Genomic DNA, 20,651 nt, shown 5'->3' on the forward strand with positions numbered 1-20,651 from the left:
TATTTAGTTATACAATACATAAAAAGAAGAAGAAAAAATTATTCATTTAAATTTTTCATGAATAAATTTAAGTTATTTGTTGAATATGCTAAAAATTATGTTAAAAAAAACTGGAATTAACTTATTATTAAGATTGTCAAGTAATTGCATTAGTCCAGTACACAATTACATAATTAGAAATTATTTACAAATTAGTTGGTTGGTTAAAACAAATATAGAAATGGACAAATTTATTTTAAAAAAATATATTAATAATGATAAATACATTGTAAGAATATTAAAACAACTATTATTTTGAATACCTTAAAATTGTATGTGTAGCTATTATAATTTCTTGTTCACTGCTAGCCATGTGGTTGAAATTCACACGCTTGCTTTTTGTTTGAACAAAAACAAATTTTTCGTGAGCTAGTCGAAGTCTATAGATGCCACTGGTGTTGCTGCCTTGCTGGAGGGCTGTAAAAATTGCACCAATATTTGTATAAATTGTAATGTTTTCTGTACTTGATATGAAAAACTAAAGATAAACCATAATAGATATATTTAATTTTAAAAGGACTGCAAGTCCTTGATACGAAAAACTAAGGAAAAATCTTCTTTGGATAATAGATATATATAATTTTAAGAGTCCTCTAATCATTTCTATGAGAAATATCATTTGATTATTTTCAAATTCTGACAGACTACTTTCTAATTTTAAATCTGAAAACTATTAGACACTATTACTATTAGACTTACACTATTAGACAAACTTATAATTATGCTAAAGGAAATATACTAGACTACATAAAATAAGTTAAACTGCACAAAACTCTCTAAAACAAAACTGATTTAATTAGATTTGTGTGCAGCCTAATACAAATTTTATTAGGCTGCACACCAAAATTCAGTTGCATCGCCTTAAAATAAAAAAATTGTGCAACAAAAATAATGATTAGAAAACACATTTATTGAGTAATAAAATATACTCAACATACAAATTTAAGCAAAAACTTTAAAAATTAATTTGTAAGAAACATAAAATATTCAGTGAAATTTAGTTAGTCAATAGATTTAATTACGTCTAGTTTAAAAAGTTCTTCTCAAAATTGATAGCGAGCTTAATTAGGGAAGAGATGAAAGAAGAAAAAAAAGACTAATAATGCAATTATGTGTAGTAACGTACTTTCTTTCAAATGTTGACCAAGTTTCTGAAAATCATCCGGATGACAGAGTTCTTGAATACTACACCCAACAAGATCTTTGTTTAAATATTGACTGTAGGTTGCAGAAACACCACTGAAAAAAAAAATTTTAACTTTAAGGAAGGGAAACACTAAAGAATAAAGGAACAAAATAAATCATTTAACAATGATATTTACCTTGTATCAATGGATATTATCTTTCCCCTAAGATCAAGACGGGTGAGAAACTGTTCGGTTGCGGGAAGATTGCTTTTTTCGTTTGGTGGTAATCTCCTAGCAACACAAACTAAACGATTTTGAATATCTAAAGAAAAAAAATTAAATTAAATAACTCAAGAAATAAAATCAATAAAAAAGTTAAATTCGCAAATTTAATTAGAAAATGGAGAGAAAAAAATATATTAATCATGAAATAGAAAGAAAAAAATTTTGAAAAATTTTCTTGATTTAATTAAACATTATTATTGGTGTTTACTTGATGAAATTGTTAGAGGTTTTGAATAACTGACAAAAGAAATAATAATTTGTATTTCTCATTTGTATTCTTTATTAATACTAAAATATTTTTTATGCTTAACCATGCATATAATGACATTAATTTTATAAATCCTATAACATTTTCATCTAGATTTGTTAAACCCTACTAGAAAAAATATGCTCTATACAAAAATTAAAGGTAAAGACATAAAAGAAAAAAAGGCCACTTCGATGCACCAGGCTAAGGAAAACTATATTTTCTTCTTAGGGGGTAATGAAGAAAGTAAGCACATTGCCTACAGAACATAATTTTGAAAATTTACAGACATACAAATAATAATTTCTCATCGTTTTATAAAATGTTGTTGCAATAATAATAAATTAGTTATTATTATTGCAACATATAAGTTAGTCTAGATTGGAATCAGTACAATACACATACACACACATATATATATAGAATAAAATTAACTAAAATTCAAGTAGTCAAATTCTGAAAAATATGACAGAAATATCAGAGTTGCAGTAATTAGACAGCGATTAAGAATTAAATTTTTTGAAAATATAATGAAGTTGTTACATGAATGAAATTTAAAAACAGGATTTAAAACAAATGTATACCTGCTTCCAAGTCATCTGTCTCTGTCTTTTCTCCAGAGTAAGGTAAAAGTACTGCTGAAATCTGCATATTTTCATACTGTGAAACCCGAGTTTGCTTTTCTTCCATAGTCTCCTCCTGATCCTCAGGAGGTTTAATCAAAAAGCGACAGTTGAAAGATCGGCTTTTACTGACCGATTCATTTGGTTCAGACCAACCGAAACCGTTACCTGTAATATTACAATCTTATTGTAAGTAATTTACAAACTTTGCCTTCTAGTTACAATAGAAATGTTAGGACAATAATAAAACATGATTTTGATAAATTTTTATCTTGAAATAAAGAGAAATGAAAGAATTACACAAATATAAATCTCAAAAAGAAATTCGAAATTGAGGTACATTGCAAGTCCTGATATTAAATATTAATCTTTTCAGGGTTCCCACTCAATTTGCAAAAAAAATTTCCCTGACTTTTCTAGGTATACCAGGTAAATTCTAATGAAAATTGAGACCATATTTTCACCAGAAAACTTTGATTCTTTTATTTGTTATGTGAAATATTAGATTTTTTGTGTAAAAAAATATTATTAAATAAGGATGGAAACATTTCAGTTTAACTAAAACGTGAAATTTTTACAAGAAATAATTGTAATAGATGTAAGAATTATTTAACTTGAATCTAAATAACTGATTACTGTTACTGACAATTTTAAGACTAGTTATTTTCCAGCTTTGATATAGGAATATTCCAGGTTTTTGTAAAAAAATTGTAAATTCCCGGACAATTATAGGTTTTCCCTGTTCTCCCAGCCCAGTGGGAACCCTGCTTTTTTAAGAAAATTGCTTAAATATATTGGCTTAAATGGTATTGTTAAACCTTCTGACTTCTAAAAATTTTCAAGTGATCCTGTGATTTAAAATTTTAGATAAAAATTTAATTTGGGACATCACAACAACATAGTTACACATACATTAATAAAAATAACTCCTTATTATTAATTTAAGCTTCATAACAATAAATTAGTATATGATTAATTGAACAAAAATAATGACAGTAGATAAAGAAAAGACAAATAAAAATTAACCATTAAAGACATCTGTTAGTTAAATTTACAGTAAAATTATTTTTGCATAGTAAAATAAAGAAAAGAAAATCATTATTCTTACCTATAGACATAGGCAACAAGTTGCTACTAAAGCGAGCGTGATCTCCAACGTGAATAATATTATAAATACTCTTGTCAATCAAATTTTCCTATAAATTAAACAAAATTAGTGAACTGGAAAAAAAATTTGCAAAGAATACGAAAAAAATAGCTTAACTGTATATAATTCCATTAGTATATAATTCTATATAGTATGCAAATTATCAAGTCGAAACCTTATAGAATACAGATTTATCCATAGAATATTAAAAACTAAAATTAAATTTGTGCCAACCTACCAGAGTGGAATAAGAACAGAGGAAAAAGAGAACAAGAAAATGAAATAAACTGATAACTTTAGAAACTGATAAATAACAAAAATGGAAAGAAGAAGAAAAAAAAGAACAATAGTATGAAAGAAATGTGGCACCAATCGTCACGACCAATGGCAATTTCTGCTCTTTAATAAGATTGACAAAATAATAAACATAATTTTAATAAGGGTTTTGTTTTAAATATGATTCCACGATAGAAAACTCCACTTTAATAAACTAATTAAGTAAAGCTGATTAAAGAAAGTGCTTAGTTATTTTCAAAATAGTTAATTCATTTTTTCTGCATATTACCTTATGTATTTCTGTTTCTACATTATATTAGTGAATCACACATTTTAATAACTTATGATTTAGTTTGTACTTTAGCCATAAAACTTAGGAATAAATTTAATTCAATAATAATATATTTCAATGATTATCTTGTACTATAGTTTAATGTTACTTATGCTTAAATCTTTAATTAATACCTAAATTTGAAATACTTTAAAGCTAATGTATGGGAGCAATCTGTTTAATTTTAGCCTAAAGAATTCATAAAGTAGTAGAATTAAAATTTAAGACATGCATAATTTTGTTTTATTTCATCACTACTTTAAGACTCACCATAAACTAATCTGAATAAAATAACATGTAATATGAATATTTGAATTACTTAAACGCAATGGTAGGCCATTATTATTAAAGCAAGTATATATATATATAAAAGGTATTCCCACTAAATGGAGCAAGTTGGCATCGCTATCATTTACCTAATTCTAAATTATTCTGGAAATGTATGTTGTTAGTNTAGATTTCTTTTGGCTTGTTCGAGAATACTGTTATATTTTTCTTGAACATCTGAAGAGGATTGTTCATCAAGCGGTATGATCTTTCTTCAAGATCGTGATAACGTGGACGATTTTACCTTTGACCATGCTGCTGATATTCCATATACTGCAATCCAATTACAAATATTGCTTCCAAAAATTTGGTAGTGTTATAACTTCATGAATCAAATTTTTTGAATCTTGAAAATGTTTCTCTTTATATTTTTTGTGTGTCTCCGGAATGAGCACGGATAATCGAGAGTGTACTGTATATATATTGTCTGATATCATAATTTAGTTTTATTTAAAGAAGAAAAAATCAGTTTCCCAGTATATGTCTGATATATTACTTTACAAAAAGCGGGTATTAGTATTGAGCAATTCTGCTAGTTTTTGGAAACTACTGGTCCTTAGGTATTTTAATTAGGACTGATCTGAACCAAGGAAATGCAACAATGTAATTTGATACTTAGAAATATTTTTGCCTGCTTCAGTTATAAAAAAAGAAAAAAGGAAAGAGTTGCGATTGCCTTATTAGGATCACTGGTTACCCATTGGTCAAATGCTTTATTCTTACTGGCTTGACTCCGTTTAAATGCCACATTTCAAATCATGGGTTGCAAAAACTGTCTCAATTGATGTTTGTCGTTGGATAGGTGTTCAAATCCTGCCTATGTACGTGTTTCAAGAAGTCACAAAATAATTTTCCTTTTTCATATTTATATTGAAATCACTGTCAAGCCAGTAATTAAAAGTTAATAGTAAAAAGAATATAAAAATACTTTAAAATTTTTATCTAAATACATTAAAAATGCCTGCTAGTGAAAATAGAAAGAAAAACTGCAGCGGTCGCCATAGCAACGCATGCACATTGTTTACTATTACTCTTGAACACAGTTGAAAAGTGTGATGACGTCCAAATAAGTTGTGCACGCCATCAAACCCAATACCACACCCACTTTGCCAATAGGTAAAAGAAATAATTTTATATGTATACACATAAAGTTTAGCTAGTAATTTGCAAGCGTTTTTTTCTTCTTTCTATTCGGGATAGAGAATTATGTACGTTCCTTGCTAAAGAATATATCATAACTTATTATTGGAGAATTTAACATGCTATAGTGTATGAACAGAATCACTACACAATATTATTTTACATATACATCAACAAATCAGCAGTACACATATACAAGTATTTTATCAGTTATATTGTTATTATTATAATATATTCAAGACTTTTTAAACATAAAAGCCATGAAAAAATAATGACATCTTCAAAAATGAATTCTTACATGTAGCATTGACTGATACACTGGAGCTAAAAGATCAGTGCCGAAAATATTAGGATTGCTAGAAGATACTTCACTTTTTTGAAGGTCATCACTTGAACCGCACTCTTCTGAAACGAAAATACATTAAAAATTTATATATTTTTCAGTGAAAACATTTCAAAAAGCATTATGGAACAAGGGAAAAAATACAAAAACCATTAAAAAAAGTCACTTGCAGGTAAAAACAGACATATTATAATAAATTTTGTCAGAAATGATTTGAATCTTGCACTGTGTCTTCAAGTGTTCTTGAATGTCCTTCAGTGCTGTATTAGTTATGCTCATTTTGAAATCGAAATTATATCAACTAAATCTGAAAAGCAGTTGAATCTCTAAATCAAGAACTCCAATGAGGCAAAAAAAGCAAAACATTTAAAATTGTGTACAAAGGTATATATAGCTGTTTGCATTTATTAAAAATAAAGTTGAGTTTTTACATTCATTTTTTAAATAAAAAATACCACGTTAAAAATTGCAATGAACAACATGAAATTATTGGAGATATTAACAATGAATTTATGTTTTTAAATATTTATATGAGAAATTATCATTAGTACATAAAAAATAAATGTGTAGAGTTATAAATATGTGAATAGATATGCAAATGTTAGAGCAAGACCTGTTTCTTCCATAAGAAAAAAATTTTTTTAACCCTATGAGAGACATTAACCCTATGTTTAAAAAAAATGTAAAAAATTCTAGATTATATTATTTTATTTAGAGAAATAAATGCTTTGCAAAGAAAATTTTACGTGAGAGCATTACTAACATAAAAAACAATTTACATTGTTTACTGGGAAAAATAGGAGCCCAGAGAAAAAATACTGCTTTCAGGTAATGGTTGTATGCTAAAATTTATCAGTCTCATTAATAAAAAGGAACATACCTAATTTAATTTGACGGAGTTGGCTGACTGTTTCCTGTAATATGGCACACTTATTACTGCTGTTGATGGAGAGGGAGCACATGTCAGATGCGCTAGCAGAAAAGAAGCCTGCTAGCTCTTCTAGGTAGTCATTGGCAGACTCCCTACGGCGTTTTTCATTAAGGCACTTGTTGCTGAAAAGATAGTAATTTATTATAAAGGTTTAATTTATTCTGATTAAGAATAGATACGACATCAAAACATTAATCATTTGAGGAATTTTTTGCTTGGCAATAGTCAAATTTTTTTCTGATATGAGTTTAGTTTGGTGAGTTAAAAAATTTCTTAAATAATTTAACATTAACTCTTGCAATTGATAAGTTGTCACAGCTGAAAAGGTTATTTATCATAAGAAAATAAAATAAATTACAATATTATTTACAAATCATAAAAGATTCCTGGTTGCAGATATACCTTAAATTTTAAAGACAAGAATATAAGTCTGTCCAAAAAATAGGTATGTTTATTTTGAGAAAGCAAGTTTTTTAAATTAATTTTTTGTAATTTAAAATAATGTCTACACTAACTAATTAACATATATTGAAGTTCAAAAATTATTCTGGGTGTTAACCTTTAAATTCTGTGCACTGAACTTTTTAAAATTTGAGTTAGTACAGGATGTGAAAACTGAGAAATGGTAAAACAGTCAACCAGGAAAAATTTATATCAGGAAAACCTCAAATGACATACACAGCATTCTCAGATTTTATTAAGTAAACAATAACAGAATAATTAGTTCATAAGACTTTCATTTGCCATACATATTCCACTAAAGAGTTAGAAAACCTGCCAGAAATTATAGGTACCTATTGGGTACAAAATATAAAGTAATATTATTAATAATATTATATTATCACAATTATTCTATATTATAGGTACTACTGTACTGATATTGTGTACTACAATATTATCAGGGGTCTGTCTAGGTTTTTCTGAGAGGTACCTATTTTGTGAAAATTTAGACACAATATGTGAAAAATTAAAAATGATATTAAAAAATCAACACAAAAACATAGTAAAAATATAGATTTATCGTTTCTTAAGGATACAAAAATAAAATTTTAAGAAAAAGTACTTTGTAAAACTACCGTTTTTCCTAAAGTTGAATTTGTGAAACTACCAAATTTGTGATTAATTTGAATTTGAATAAAAACTGAATTTGTGAAGGTACCGCTAAACGGTAGTAAATTCAACGTGGACAGACCCCTGATTATCATATTATTATAGGTACATATTAAGATAATATCTAGTCTTANAGTATGATTTGATATAATCATGTTGGGAAAATGCAAAAATCTGTTCTTAAATATCTTTTAGCAACTTTTTTTCTAATTTTATTGCCCAAAAATGAATTAATTTTAAATCATAAGCAGTTAAACTTAAATTAAAATGCAGTTTTCTCAAAACTATGGGTTTTTGACATTTTTGACAGAGGGGTTTTTGACATGACGGTAAAAACCATGGTATAAACCGGTAAAAACCGTCATGTGTCAAAAACTTGCCAACCCTGATTTTGAGAAAGTAAGTTTTTAAAATTAATTTTTTGTAATTTAAAATAATGTCTACACTAACTAATTAACATATATTTAAAGTTCAAAAATTATTCTGGGTGTTAACCTTTAAATTCTGTGCACTGAACTTTTTAAAATTTGAGTTAGTACAGGATGTGAAAATTGAGAAATTGTAAAACAGTCAACCAGGAAAAATTTATATCAGGAAAACCTCAACTGACATACACAGCATTCTCATATTTTATTAAGTAAACAATAACAGAATAATTAGCATAAGACTTTCATTCGCCATACATATTCCACTAAAGAGTTAGAAAACTTGCCAGAAATTATAGGTACTTATTGGGTATATAATATAAAGTAATATTATTAATAATATTATATTATCACAATTATTATATATTATAGGCACTACTGATATTGTGTACTACAAAATTATCATATTATTATAGGTACACATTAAGATAATATCTAGTCTTAATAAAGGCTTAGATTTTATCGAAATTATATCACTAATTTTTTTGGATATATACTTACAGTTGAAATTGTAGTTTGAGGTCAGCCTCTTCAATCCTTTCCAAATTAACATTGGGCGATATATTCATTTCAAGTCAAAATACCTAAATAAAACTTCATTGGCTGGGCCTGTTGATAGAATAAAAAATATGTATTAATTAAAGCGTGAAATTTCTAAAAATATGACAAAAAATTTGTATTTATAAATAAAAAGAAAGCTATTACTGTCACTAGTGATGCTCACTTAATTGTGGCAATAGATACAACTGATATTGTGGTAAATAGGTTTTTTCCACCCTCACCAAATAAATAAGCAGGGCTGTGATTAAGGGATATGAAATGAGAACTCACTCAGGACATAACAAACTGATAATTAATAACTAGACAGTTAATAATATTCTAAATAATAATTTTTATACGTTTATTTTAAAGTTATAATATGTTTTTCGTTGTATCAGAGTTACAGAATTGTAATTTGTTTACCTTCCTTTATTAATTTATTTCATTCAAAACTATATGTAAATGCAGTGCATATATTTAAGTTTACCCTGGACCGTAAAACCCAAGACACACCACTTTAACCCATTTTAGGCCAACGATAAGAGTTTTCATAAAATGTATTATTTTCATCAAAATATACTTAAATCATATTCATTAATTCACTAATACAATAAAAAAAGAAGTTCGGGGTAGGAAAAAAATTTTACTTAAGAAATAAAATGCTGTGTACATTGCATCATTGGCCAAATCAATATAAAAATCTTTCAGTTGAACACTAGTTTAAGACATATGTTTTATTTTTATTTTATTTACAGTACTTGAAACTTTAATCCTTCATAAAAATATATGATTTTTCTCAAATGGAATATTTTCAAAAAGTCGAATTTGTCAGTAACTGTTTCAAGTTCAAAAAACTTTCTTAACAGGAAGAGTTTACTAGAATTGAACTATTAATTATTAATATTTTACAGACATCTTCTGAACCCTTAATAGTAGAAAAATAAAATAAGTGAAAAATAAACGACACAGTGTTAACAAGAAAAATATATATCAAGAGAAATGGTGCATCTAAGCACCTTCGGCCAAAAATGGGTCAAATAAAAATGCTATGCAAGATTTCCGTCATTAGAGGTTTTTTTAATTTCATAATTTATTTTTAAAACTTACAATGGCGTTTCAAAAACTAAAATGAAGGGTGATTTGAAGTTGACTAGATACATTTCTTAACATATCCTTTTTAAATTATTCATCCCATCTCTAGGTTTGCAAAAATAAACAAATGCAAACAATTTCCACTTTAGGGCCCTTAAGTCATTCAATTCTTTAACTGCTGATCCCAAAACTGATATTAAAATAATAAAATGTATAATAATGCTCAGTTAACATAAAAATAAATTGATGGGTTCACCACTTAAAATCTATTTGCATTCTATTTAACAAATATCAGATTTAATTACCAACATTTTAATATTAAATATATCTTAAAACGTAATATTGGTATGCACATTGCAAAATATAAAATTGAGATTATGGTGTTAAAAAAACATATCAATCAAACTATTATTATTAAGTTTTTGTTTTACACCATGGAAAAATTATTTTTAAAGAAATATTTTTTCACAAGAATTTTTAACACAATAGGATCAATAACATAATACATTCATTCATACTAAGCAAAGTTTGCAAAATCATAATTTTTTTAAAAAATAATTAGATAAAATCAGATTTTTTTTTTAATTTTAAGAATAACTTTTTTTGATTTAAATCAGATTTCTTAAAACTTTTTTTGACATTTAATAATTACAGCTCTAAAAAATGTACCTATTTTATCGTCAAATGTAGTTTATATACATCCCCTATCATTATTCGATTAGATGAAACCTTAAAAGTGGATTTAAATCGATATTTAAAAAATAAAAAAATTTAAGTGGTTAAAATGATGCCAACTCTGACACTAACTACTTTAATCGAGGAAAATGAAAGCAATACAAATGATAAGTTCATAAAACATAAGAATTACAAAAAGTTTATTAACTGTTAAAACAAAGAGATGTAACACACAGCCTTTTATCTACACAATCTGAACTATAACAATTAAGCTTCAAAATTCGGAGGAAGTGATAATACCTATCACCTTTTTTTCACACACAAATTTTTTATTTATTTATTTTTGTTGAACATTAGGAAAAAGTTTACTAGTACAGTATTTTAATAGGACTCTTCTTATAACACACTTCGCCTGTTAAACATCATCTTAGTCAAAAACCTGCATCTGTTAATATCACTTAAGTTTAAGTTGCATGCATTCTACAATTCTTTAAAACACTAAAGCGATTAAAAAGGTTGAGCAGTCAGAAAGGGAATGACATAGTTAGAATGGACACATGGCACTGGGTACCAAATTCATGTTTATAAATACACTAAAGCCAAACATAATTAAACAATGAATTTAGAAATAAAATGTATAATAAATGAAATTTCCTATTTGATATACTATTATTTTTCTGAAACTCTCTTTTATTGTCAATATTGTAAGTGAATAAAAATACCCTTATAACTTTTTTGCGGCAAATCTTGCTTCTGGACAGAGAATTTAACAAATGAACTTAGATTTTTTGCTGTCAGGTTTAAAATTCCAAAAAAAGTTTTTTATGAAGCTTATACATGCAAGAATGGTATGGGTTTTCCTTTACAACAAGCTGAGAAAAATCCATATAAATTGATCCACTGGTTTGCTAGATTAAAATATATAAAATACTATTAAATACTTAGAATCTACATTTAGAATCTAAGGGAAGCTTATTTCATAAGTAAAGCGTAATTTTAAAAGTGTGATATTTGTATAATTTTCATAAAATAATCTTTAAGCATTTTTTAAATAAGTATTATAATTCCTTGCTTATATCTGTCATTTAAATATATCTAAAATAAATTATAAACTGCCTTAAATATATCTTTGAAGCATTAATTGCTTATTAGTTTTAAAGCACAAAATCATACCTGACAGTTCTGTTTATAGGTAAAAACAATTTAAAAAAGACCCTGATATTATGAGACAGATTTGTCCCTAGCACTGTAAACTTTAGCTATGCCCCTGCAGAAAGGTCAGTTCTTTATGTGAAAAAGGTTTAAAGGAAAAACAAATTACAGGAAGAAAAAAATTAAGTCTAACTTACAGGTTGCAACATTTTTGCAAAACTAATGAGAAATAAGCTATCTTTAGATACCATTCATAGTTAGTGCTGATTAAGGCTCTCATTGCAAACATTATCATAAAAGATAAGGATCATAATTTTTACATTCCATTGCATAATTGCAAAGGGAAATGTGTTTAAAAACGAGTAAGGAATAATAGTGAACATTACAATTTGTTGTAAATGAAAAGCTTTATTTTTTATATACAAAGTTATAAATACAATCAGATGAAAATTGATTTATGTAATTCGATTGAATATTTAATTTTATATTGTAGAAAAGTGCGACGAGCTCTCCGCGTCAGCTTAGAGCTCTGTAAAAAATGATTAATTAATTAATCGAATTGTTTACTAAACTATTAGCAAAAATAGAGTTGAGAAGTTATATTGCTGTTGATGTAATATTTTTCGTTGTGAAGCAAATAGCAGACATTTAAATAAAATGCATTCGAAATTAATCACGTGATCTTGTCATTAAAGCAAAATAAACTCAATGATAAAAAAAGGAAGTTGAGGAATATTAATACAAGTTGCAAATTACCTTGGCTTGTTTGGCGAATTTATCAATTAATTCGATACGTCAGTTTTTTTAAATAATGTAATTTTAACTATAAAATAATAAATTGCGTAACATAAATACTAAGCAAACAAATCTAATTATATTTACAGGACAAATCACAACATAAACATTCCATAACAAATCACATTTCTAACGAAACAAAATGTAACAATTAAATATCTGATTTTTGTGTTCAGATAAGTATTTCACAAAGAAATTGAATCTAATTTATGAATGCTAAAACTTAGCAAAAACTTATTTTTTTCACGTAAATTCATTTCATTCTAGCCGCAGAGAATGACCCGAGAAATGTCGACGTCACGGATGGGGACGTGCCATTGGCGCGAGATCTACATGTACGTCGACGATACCACTACACTAAAAAATCATATTAATTATTTCCAATAAAACTAACTAAGTTTATCAGCACTTTGTATCATGGTAGGCTTTAATAACACTATTAGATAAAGCGATTTCAATTTCTCACCTAAAATAGGCCCAGCACTCCTCGAAAACATCATTTCAAAGCACCGATTCAGCGCAGCGGTTCCGACCCATTCTGGGACTAAACACAAACACACCGCGATTGAATCGTCGCTGACGAGGGACGATGTAGAAAAAAACAAAACATTCACCCAACATCCGGGCTAGTGTAGTCCTGCATTTTCAGAGTGTATTAATCCAAAGTGTTTTTGAGTTTATATTTCAATAGAGCACAGTTTATAAACTTAGGAAATAATTTTATTGCGAAATAGCACACGAAATTTTGACGATACAGAAACAAGACTGAACTGAAACCATCCAAGAGGTGAATTCCGACTGCGTCTGCGCGAGGAACGACACATCGTTCCTTGCGGTAGCGGCGATCACGTGGTTTCCTTACAGGTGCTCTGTGAGCTAGCTTGGTGCGGCAGAGGCAGAGAGGTGACTGGCCGAACGTTGCGATGTCACTTTTCTCCTGCGCATTTTTTTCTCGAAAAGTATTCAAAATTTATAAGTTCTACTGATCTCGATATCTAGAGTTCGAAATTTTTAATTTTTTTTATAAAAATAATTAGGTTAGCAGAAACTATCATATTTTCTGAACATTTATTACAAATAAATTGGTAGTAAACATTGTAACAGCAAATTTGTTAAAATGTTTAAAATTTAGTAGTACTAAACTTGACACAAGGCCGTTGAACTTGTCTGTTACGTTATTACTCGAAGTTGTGCGCATTACTTAGTGTTTTCACCCCAAAAATTCTTAGCAGAAATGGTCGATTCGTGAAAATAAAACGTTGAAGTATAAAGATATTATCAACAATATACTTTTATATTTATTAATAATTACGCGTGAATATTAAAGATAAAAATAAAATAAAAAATTTATTAGTAATCACACAATCACTAATTTTCACTTTAAAATTTCAAATCATATCGAGGCATTTCTTATTTTTGTATATCAACTTAATTGTTATTAATATATTCTTATTTAAGCTTACCTATCTCATTAATATAAAACAGTAATGACTGAAGACAAGGGGCTCTAAAAATTCAGCCGTTAATGGTGACATTTTATTCAGAAATTTGAAAAAAGTAATCTAACACTTGTGGTCATTTTAAAATGTATGAAAAATAACGGTTCTAAATCAAATTTCGTAAAAGTAAGTGCTTTATTAGAATTCAAATCTTTTTTTTTTTAATAAGAAATTTTTTATAAGAGGAAGAAAAAAAGATTTTTTTCCCCAGCTTTCTCCGGCATCTCTCTTATATCAATAAAAGCTTCAAAAAGAGAACATGCAGAGTTTCTTATGATACTGTAGTCAGCTTACACTTCATTTGAAAGAATCATTTACCGATGAAGTCTCATTTATAGCTGATATTTTCTTCAATTGATTTGGATATTTTGTTTAATTAATTTATAAAGTGTTAATTATTATTAAATCTGTACAAAACGATACCCGTATAGTACCTGCGAATCTATAAATATTAAATTTTTTTGCCTACTGAAATCTGCGTAATTTTAAGCGTATAAAATTAGAAGCGTCAAGGAAAAGAATTTTACTTAATAAATAGTCTCTGCGAGTAACACTTAACAAATTACTATTGCATTAATGACTGAATTTACAGAATGAATTTTGATTGAAAAACGGATTTCTAGAAGATAACTCGATTACCGATATTTCAACTCCATTAAATAATTTAAAATTTATCGTAAAAAAAAAAGGTGAATACACAGAAACTTAGAGTAAAGTATAAAGTTTCAAATGCTGAAAGAATGTTTTCAAAATATCATTACCATTAAATTCAAAATAATTTCTAAAATTGAATAAGGTGAATATCGAAAAATTATAAAACTACCTGTAAACATTACTATGTTTTACATCACATCAGAATTACTAAAAAGCGTGAGCGCTATTATAACATTAAAGGTGCCGATAAATATAAAAGAGAAATAGTTGGGTAAAAAAAAAATTCGGAAGTAATTCTTACAACGCATTAATTAAAAAAATTGATTCGAACAAAATAAAATAACCTATGCGAAAAAGGATTCTGAATACTAAGGACATGCTGGGATAGCCTGGTTGGAAGGGTGCTGGACAAACATTTGTGAGAACGGGAGTTCGAATCCAGATGGCCGTAGTAAAATGGTGACTGGTGCGCGTTAAATTTGCCAGGTCACAAAGTCCTCCACGTTCCCATAACAATTCAATACCTCTGGGGTTCTGAATTGGAGATTGATCGTTCTCTGGTTCAGGTCAAAATTACGATCTGTGGATGCATGATTGGGCTGGCCCTATAAACGAGTGTGACGTATGGGTGTGTCAGAAGTTGAATTCTTGGCAATAGATGGCGCTACTGGAAAACAAGAAAAATCACACCCCCTCTGCCTTAATAGCGGACGACAACAACAATACCAAGGACAATTAATTATGGACGCGTTTCAGCAAGGAAATAAATAAATAAAACTCTACATAACGCGGTTTTGAAAAGTAAAATCAAACACTTAATACAAAAATTAGGAAAATTAAAAAAATACAAAAGTTATTTAAACATAATAGAGAAAGAAGGCTATCTGTATCGATGAATTAAGAGAAAAATATAATATTCTGGAATATCGTGATCTATGGTTGCATGGCATGTTATCGTGTTGGTTGCAAACTTTATTGTATGACTTAAGAAAAGTATCGAAGTAATGCTTCAGTCAAAGGATGGGAGGTTAATGTGTAATGGTTTGCAAGCCCCTTAATTGTTATTGATTGTGCAATTTACAAAGAACTCGGAACAATACGATGCTTTATGACCATCTGATACTGTTTGGGCTCTTATTAAATGGTACTAATTGTATCTTTCAGCAGGATAATGCTTCTGACCATACATCTAAATCCCCACAGGAATAGTTTAAAAAAGAAAAAGTTACTGATTAATTAGGCCAAAGTAAAGCTCAGACCTGAACCTTGTGGAAAATCTTCTGGTTTAATTTTGTCCCTGCTACTTTTAAACAGTTTTCATCTACCAATGAGTTAGATGTAAATATTGTAAAAATATGATAAAATATTTCTGAAACTGAATGTAACCACCAGGTTATTTCAATGATAAATAGAATGTTTCAGGTGCTGCGCATAATTTGAGGACCAATATACATATACTTTTATAGTTTTACTGTTTTTAGAGTAGGCTTGCACTTTGTTAACATTGGTTTTAGGGGTATTTTAATTTTTATTTATTTATTATGATTTGATCATTTATTGTATAATTCCAAAATTATGAAATTTATGTATACAGGTTGACAAAAAATAACTTGAACAGACATACATTTTAACTTAAATACTTATTAAAATAAAACAACTAAATTTTAAAAAACATAAAAATGTTAATACTTTATTTGGAAAAATTATTAGAGTGACTACTTATACTCTTAATGAAAAGCTGTAAACGTGTCAAAAGAAAACATCAAAAAATAATAATAATAATAATAGTAAATAAATAAATTCTAATGAAGTTCGTTACTTATCGTCTAGCATTTTGCCCCACTCCCTACACGAGAATTTTTTAAGGAAGCCTAATTCTTATGAAGTTTAGCACAAACCAATGCCTCTAAGATGGATTAAATGGAAGTTCAATTGGGTTAAAATCTGTGGATTAAAATGACCATTTTTTAGCAGTAATGAAGTCAGTAAAATGTTTACTTGCACCATTTTCGAGTGTCTTATCTCTGTGTTATAGCAGTCTGATGAATAATATAAAAATTTTATATACATGATTAGATGCATGCATAGATATCAACAGTTTATATAAAAGTGGTTTCAACTTAACTAAACTTTTATGATGTAAAAGAAAAATTTTCCTATAAAGTTGCCAACTTTGCCTATAAAGTTGAAGTCTGGTGATCTGGCTGATTCGGTTACAATCTTATCTTTTTTTAAAATTTGAGACAAAATTAGATTTTTTTTTTTTTTTTTTTTTTNTTTTTTTTTTTTTTTTTTTTTTTTTTTTTTTTTTTTTTTTTTTTTTTTTTTTAATAACCGTCATCATTGAACAGCAGACCCAATTTTGGGTTTACGATTATTAATGTTCAACACCGTAGCCTTGTAATTTTCAACCCAATTCAAAAGACAACGGAACTCCTGGATCAAGTATTGGGAGATATTTGCCTTCGTGGAGGACTTTTTGATGGGACTAACCCGCATTTGCGTTTCATGGAGAGGAAGACCACGAGAACCTCCCACGGTTAGCCTGGCGGCAAAGGGACTCTAACCCATGATCCGTCTACCACTGAGGATATTTCACGTCAGCACTGTGGTCGGCGCAAGGTGAATGCGGAATTCGTATCGACCAGACATTGCCGGGATCGAACCCCGGTTCACCTCATTGGAAGATTAGCCTTTAATGGTAGCGCGCTGTCTCTGGTTAAAATAAAAGCAGGTCCGCAAAGTGCTCATTTGATGTAAGATTTTTTGGGTATTGAATTCGGCAGACAGATTCTTAGTCTTATAGAGTACACCTAGGAGTATATCTGAAATGTTTTTGAGAGGCTTGGCGTGGCTACCACTACAACTATTCAATTCCAATTCACTAGTATATAAGACATGTTAACTAGATTCTAAGTCAGGGTACCATTTCATAGATTAAGGCTGACATTGTCGATAACAAACGCTCCACATTGGTGACCCGGAAACACGCCTATCACGACAGACACGCCCATTTAGATTTGAACATTAGATTTAACAGATGGTCCACATTGAACAGCTGACTAGCCATTTGTGACTACAACATTGTCCTCATCACGTTGTTTCTACTCAGTCTCGATCACACACAAAGTCGGCATTTATACACTCGACTGCTAATGGCAACACAGAAGCGACCACGACCGTGAACTTAATACAGCTCTCACGTTCAGCACTAAAAAACTAATGATCTTAATCCAGCTCTCTCGGCTTCTCACAAAACAACAAGGAATAAACGAATTCTGAAACTTTTAATTCCTCAACTCCCTCCTGCAATCCTAACACCTTAATTAGTTTTAAGCAATATATTAACCACATTTTTCCACCGTCTAGCTGTTGCCCGATAGTTGTCGTTTGATTTCAGTTTTAACTATTTTCAAGAGATGTCCATGATATTGTCAATGTTCTTTGAACATTGAATTTTAGAAATAATTTAAAATCTACCCGGCAGCCATGAAATCACACAAATAAAAATAACTTCATTACTAAGTTTTATTTCTATGAAAATATAAAATTATAATAAATAAATACATAATGCATAATTCAACATTACATTACATAATTCAACATTACTTAAATTATTTCTTAAGGCAACCTAACAAAATAAGTCTAAATAAATACTTAAAGTATAACTAATTTCTTAGCGCTACTTAAATTATTACTTAAGAAAACAACAAAAAATATGAATAATATCTAGTGTTGCCAATAGATAGAGAAATGCCCGAGTTTATGGTGCCACATGAAAGAAATATATATAGAGAGAGATTATCGAAAATAACAACTATGACTTTTATAAGTTAATTTAAATAGAAGTATAGCTGAAAGTTTTATGTTTANTTTCAAGAGATGTCCATGATATTGTCAATGTTCTTTGAACATTGAATTTTAGAAATAATTTAAAATCTACCCGGCAGCCATGAAATCACACAAATAAAAATAACTTCGTTACTAAGTTTTTATTTCTATGAAAATATAAAATTATAATAAATAAATACATAATGCATAATTCAACATTACATTACATAATTCAACATTACTTAAATTATTTCTTAAGGCAACCTAACAAAATAAGTCTAAATAAATACTTAAAGTATAACTAATTTCTTAGCACTACTTAAATTATTACTTAAGAAAACAACAAAAAAATATGAATAATATCTAGTGTTGACAATAGATAGAGAAATGCACGAGTTTATGGTGCCACATGAAAGAAATATATAGAGAGAGAGATTATCGAAAATAGCAACTATGACTTTTATGAGTTAATTTAAATAGAAGTATAGCTGAAAGTTTTATGTTCAAACTTTTAGATAGATTAGGAAAACAGATATTAAATAGTAATAACAATCTTTAAAAAATGGTGCAAAAAAATTTTACTTAAAATCTGAAGTGTAAATAAATATATAAACAAATAACGTNTTTTTTTTTTTTTTTTTTTTTTTTTTTTTTTTTTTTTTTTTTTTTTTTTTTGAGCTGCCGTGATAGTTTTTTTTCCAATCAAACTTACTAAAACAAAACGAAAACCGGTTTCAAAGTTTTTCAGTGATTTAGTGGGAATACGAAACCCAAAGCTTCACATCTAAAATTTTTCTTTCGTTTTTAAAAAGAGATCCATCTTGTAATGACTAAAAAATGAGAGGAAAAAAAAAATAATAGAAAGCCACTATCGCTATATCGGACAGACAAAAAGCTAGCCTATTTTTAAAGATTGGTTATAGTTTTTTCATAGGTTCCTTTTAACAAGTACTTTTCCATGTAAAAAAATATACAAAGAATTAAACCAATGAATAAGCAAGGTAGAGAATGCATAATACGACCGTGATACTAAACTTGTCTTAGGAACCAGTTTTTTTTTAATGTCCCCCCCCTTTTTTTCCACAGCCGTAACCCGTTCGTCTTCAGACGATAAAAGAAATCTCCCTCCTCCGTTGTCGAAAAAGGGGAGGGAGATAATACGAAACAGAAAGACGGAGACCATAATATATATTTTTTTCAAAAAAAAATAATAATAAAAGAGGTATGGAAAGGGGAAAGGATAAGAGCACGAAAGGGGTAAAAAAAAAAAGATGCCTAGGAATTATTAATCGTCCACGAAGAAGACGAGAATGGCCTGGGGGATTGTTGAGAGGCAAAAAACATCACAGGAAGACGATGAGAGAATGTAACCTGGAATATGGGTTACCAGGTAACAGAGTGCTTTCTAACGGGATGTTCGATAACCGCGAATAAGGATATAGAATGAAATTCCTATGGCTATCAGTTTCTGCTAGTGAGAGCCCATCGAAGAATATCTAAGCGGATATTTAAGTAGGAGGTAACAAAGTTATTTCGCAAGCATTAATGTATACAAGGCGTGGTAACAAGAAAGTAACATTCGAAATTAAAACAAATATCATACAAATTACACTGGGGAACAAATATTTTTTCATGAGATTTTTAAATTTCCTCTCTCAAAACTACAGTTTTGTTGGGTTTTTTTAATGACAATTTTAGTCTTTGGTGAAATGTACAAGCTTAAAAACGTTGTATATAACAGGAGTCACATAAATGTTGCAACGAGCTTCTAGGGGAGTTAGGGCAAAACATCAAAATTAAAATTTCATAGGCACCCATGCCAGGAAATGTCATCATACGCCGTTAGGGGCGCTTCCCAAGAATGAACTGTTTCTTATTGATTTTTCGAACAGATCATATTAGAAACATTTCCGGTCATGGGTACCCTATGCAATTTTAATTTTGATGTTTTGCCCTAACTCCCCTAGAAGTTCGTTGCAATATTTATGCGACCCCCTGTTATATATTACGTTTTTAAACGTGTACATTTCCACAAAAAAAAGGACTTAAAATGTTATTTTAA

At 28.6% G+C, this 20,651-nt stretch overlaps 1 protein-coding gene across 1 annotated transcript in view; it reads right to left on the reverse strand.

Moving 5' to 3' along the window:
- The window catches only part of LOC107446121 (nuclear receptor coactivator 2), a 103,131-nt gene that overhangs the window by 22,754 nt on the left and 59,726 nt on the right, over positions 1–20,651 (reverse strand). Inside the window, exons 3-10 of the mRNA XM_071183896.1 lie at positions 8,853–8,960; positions 6,766–6,938; positions 5,826–5,947; positions 3,430–3,517; positions 2,283–2,489; positions 1,362–1,488; positions 1,166–1,278; positions 303–456 (exon numbers count right to left, since the gene is read on the reverse strand). Of these exons, the coding sequence (XP_071039997.1) occupies positions 303–456; positions 1,166–1,278; positions 1,362–1,488; positions 2,283–2,489; positions 3,430–3,517; positions 5,826–5,947; positions 6,766–6,938; positions 8,853–8,920 (1,052 nt within the window). The 5' untranslated portion in view covers positions 8,921–8,960. The remainder of the gene's footprint in view (positions 1–302; positions 457–1,165; positions 1,279–1,361; positions 1,489–2,282; positions 2,490–3,429; positions 3,518–5,825; positions 5,948–6,765; positions 6,939–8,852; positions 8,961–20,651) is intronic.

Source organism: Parasteatoda tepidariorum, chromosome 8, assembly GCF_043381705.1.
Source record: "Parasteatoda tepidariorum isolate YZ-2023 chromosome 8, CAS_Ptep_4.0, whole genome shotgun sequence".
Lineage (NCBI taxonomy): Eukaryota > Metazoa > Arthropoda > Arachnida > Araneae > Theridiidae > Parasteatoda > Parasteatoda tepidariorum.